Below are 3,332 nucleotides of genomic sequence, written 5' to 3' on the forward strand. Positions count from 1 at the left end.
GTTCTTCCATGCGTCTCCCCTATGGAATTTGATGACGAATGAATAGATTATGTGGATATGACTGTATTTGACTCACACCATCGTCGTCTGTGATGCTTAGTGAAACCAATGAAAAAAGTTTGAAATCCTGTCAAACAAGTAGAAGAGCATCATTTGGAAAGTTGGGAGATAAGAATGTGCTGAAGCTGTAACTGAAAACGAGAATCACATGGGTGCACAGCTAATTGAGCATCTTCTACGACTCTATAAATAGCTCAAAGACCTTATGATTTGCTCAAGCCATTGGAAGGCCTGATAGCTTTACTAGGTGGTAGCTACTACAACTACGACCGCCACCACACACTCCCACACTCAAATATAGCATGGCAAACGACTCCTTGACGAGGGGGCATATAATCGGGGATGTCTTAGACCCGTTTACTAGCTCGGTGCCTTTAACTGTCATGTATGATGGCAGACCTGTGTTTGATGGGATGGAGTTTCGGGCGTCGGCGGTGTCGGTGAAACCTAGAGTTGAGATTGGAGGTGATGATTTTCGAGTGGCCTATACCCTAGTAAGCCATCACTTCGCAGATCGAGTCCATTGGTGGTGGCCATATATATGGCCAACGTTTCGACTACTTTCTTCTTAATCCAGGGGTGGTTACACCAAATGATGCTCAGGAGCAACTTTCCAAACTCCTGCCAAAGTTTGAAATTGATGGCTAGCTCATTGTGAAGGCTAAAGTAGACTCCTGGTGTGCCCGGCTCGGTTAGGGCGGATATTGATTGGCCCTTTCTGATAAATTGGTTTTATAGTGAGCGAGACACTAACAAAAAAAATGCAGGATTTCTCAGCCCACCCCAAAAATACTGAGGTTTATTTTTAATTCCCTAACATGTTGACCATGTGCTTGTGTTAATGTAAATATATTAGGTTATGGTGGATCCTGATGCTCCTAATCCTAGCAACCCTACCCTGCGGGAATACTTGCATTGGTAGGTTATAGTTCTTTCACTTACTATTCAATCAATTACATAGACAATTCTTCAGCTACTCTGATAGACTAATCTCACACCTTTTTAACTTTTGATAGGATGGTGACTGACATCCCAGCATCAACAGATGATAGCTTTGGTGAGCACATACTCAGTTTCACACTAAGCGAAACATCGTTACGTTGCAACAACTGGATTCATATAAAACAAACTCTCTCTCTCTCTCTCTCTCTGAATAAATAGAGTAGGCAAGCTATTCAAAGCATAGAAAGATATGGGGAATGTTAATGCTAATGTGCCAATGCACTTTTTCTTCATTCTTAGTATGTAGCGTACATCTTCTATGTGATCCTACAAAGCATGTAATACCCTTCTTTAACCTAAGCAACGTTTCTTGTTTTAGTAATTTAACATAATGCACTATTTGAGTTTTCTTACTTTTCAGTTAAATTTGATCATTAAACCTTAACCTTTTGGCTTTATCAATATTTGCGACTTATACTGAAAAGTATTATGAACCTAAAGGAAGTGAAACCTGGTCCGTAGGATAGTGTATACTTTAACATATGCACTGTAACATTTGCCATCCATACTTCAATCAAATAGTAGCACGTTGTACTATCAATCAAATAAAAATAATGCAAAGGAAATTGCTATGTCATAGGTTAACTTATGGCGGACTTTATTTATTTGTTTTAGTATTACAGGTCAAGCTGTAGCGTTTTTGTTAGATAATTTTTACATTCATACAAATGTTATAAGGGTGTATTTCTCTACTTAGTTTTCACATTTGTCCAAAACATGACGCAAATATAGAATCCTTTGCAAGAATATTATTTCTCCAAATGTAACATATCATTTTTAAGGAAACTAGAGTAACATACGTGCACTAAGTTAGGCATGCAACAAAAAATGTAAAGCCATTGGTTGGGGACAAATACAAATATTTCAGAATGTTATGTGATTGCATCTTCAACTTTATGTTGCATATTGAGGACTTTCACCAGTTTCCCAGATATTCCAAGTTTTGTTTGGAAAGTCAATTCTTCACAAAAGATTTGTTTCAAGGAAAATGAATATTTGCACTAATCCATTAAAGGAATAAATAGATTAAGTTATGCCACATTATATCTAAAGTGAACTTTTTCATATTCACAAAGAACTCGTCTTTTTATTCTCTTTCTTATACAACAGTAGTTAAGATTAAACGAGAATCTACATGTGTGGCTGGCCTAATTGAATATTAAAATAGCACGGGCATTTGTTATTCTGGTATCTTAGCATAGATCAATGTTATGTAGAAAGAGAAAATAAGTAAATTTTGAAGGAAAAACCAAAAAGAATATGTTTCTTACCATTCTTTTGAAATCAATGGCAGGCCGAGAGGTTATAACATATGAGAGCCCGAGCCCCACCATGGGCATCCACCGTATCGTCTTGGTGCTGTACCAACAACTGGGGCGGGGCACGGTGTTTGCACCGCAAGTGCGTCAAAACTTCAACTTGCGCAATTTTGCACGCCGTTTCAACCTCGGCAAGCCTGTGGCTGCGATGTACTTCAACTGTCAGCGACAAACAGGCACAGGTGGGAGAAGGTTCACCTGAGTATTTTACTCCTCATGTTCAAGTTGAAGGCAAGCTTGAGCCTACTAGCTACATATGCGTGCTTACCTACTTATGGCCGCATTGTCATACATTATCTGGCACAAAATCTAGAAATAAGATGTAGGCTAGTGTGCCTCTATGAGGGTAATGATGTCTGCTTTTTAATAATCTCATGATAAAAGAGGTTAGTACTGGGTGTACTGATGTGACATTTTTGTCACATCTTGGTAATAAACATATATATGGTTCTCCTTTGATCGTGAACCTTAACAAAATTTTGGATGTGAATTTATGAAATCCAGATTTGGATGTCAACTGCCAGAATTTAGTTTCTTTGGTTTCAATTAAACACGAAAACCATAAAGAAATGTGTTATCTGAGCTTGACTAGGAAACGGAAAGAGAATTATAAATTATCTACATATGATTGTGAAAACTTTGTAACAGAACTATCTTCTAGATGCATCTATATATACGTTTATATGGTACAATCTTCTAAAAGCAAATGAGCTCTTTCGCCAATTTATCAATTTTTTTTACTTGAACAGCAGGGGAGGCTCCTACTTTTTTTTAATATAAGTGCAAGCAAAAAACTGCGGCTGTACAAGAGAATTACAAGGCTTTAAGCCCAAAAAAGACCATACTGACATGCTAGAAATTACTCAGCCAACTGTCTAACAATGTATTCATAGCTTGCGTGGCCTTTAGAACAACTAGGTCCATTTCCTCCTTGAAGTGTAACTAGGGCCA

At 37.9% G+C, this 3,332-nt stretch overlaps 1 protein-coding gene across 1 annotated transcript; it reads left to right on the forward strand.

Moving 5' to 3' along the window:
• The first annotated feature begins 278 nt into the window (after nt 1-278).
• Nucleotides 279-2,838, forward strand: LOC112890110 (protein RICE FLOWERING LOCUS T 1-like). Its single transcript, XM_025956967.1, has 4 exons — nt 279-554; nt 917-978; nt 1,077-1,117; nt 2,357-2,838. The coding sequence occupies exons 1-4, from the start codon at nt 363-365 to the stop codon at nt 2,581-2,583; spliced, it is 522 nt and encodes a 173-aa protein (XP_025812752.1). The 5' UTR covers nt 279-362; the 3' UTR covers nt 2,584-2,838.
• Nucleotides 2,839-3,332: the final 494 nt, after the last annotated feature.

The sequence above is a fragment of the Panicum hallii genome, chromosome 4 (assembly GCF_002211085.1).
Source record: "Panicum hallii strain FIL2 chromosome 4, PHallii_v3.1, whole genome shotgun sequence".
NCBI classification, from domain to species: domain Eukaryota; kingdom Viridiplantae; phylum Streptophyta; class Magnoliopsida; order Poales; family Poaceae; genus Panicum; species Panicum hallii.

Excerpts from the sequence above, each read along its gene's own strand:
- LOC112890110 (XM_025956967.1), top strand. The coding sequence starts at position 363 with ATGGCAAACGACTCCTTGACGAGGGGGCATATAATCGGGGATGTCTTA. Across the intron at positions 555-916 it reads TTCGAGTGGCCTATACCCTA|GTTATGGTGGATCCTGATGC; the intron begins GTAAGCCATCAC and ends TAAATATATTAG. Across the intron at positions 979-1,076 it reads CTGCGGGAATACTTGCATTG|GATGGTGACTGACATCCCAG; the intron begins GTAGGTTATAGT and ends AACTTTTGATAG.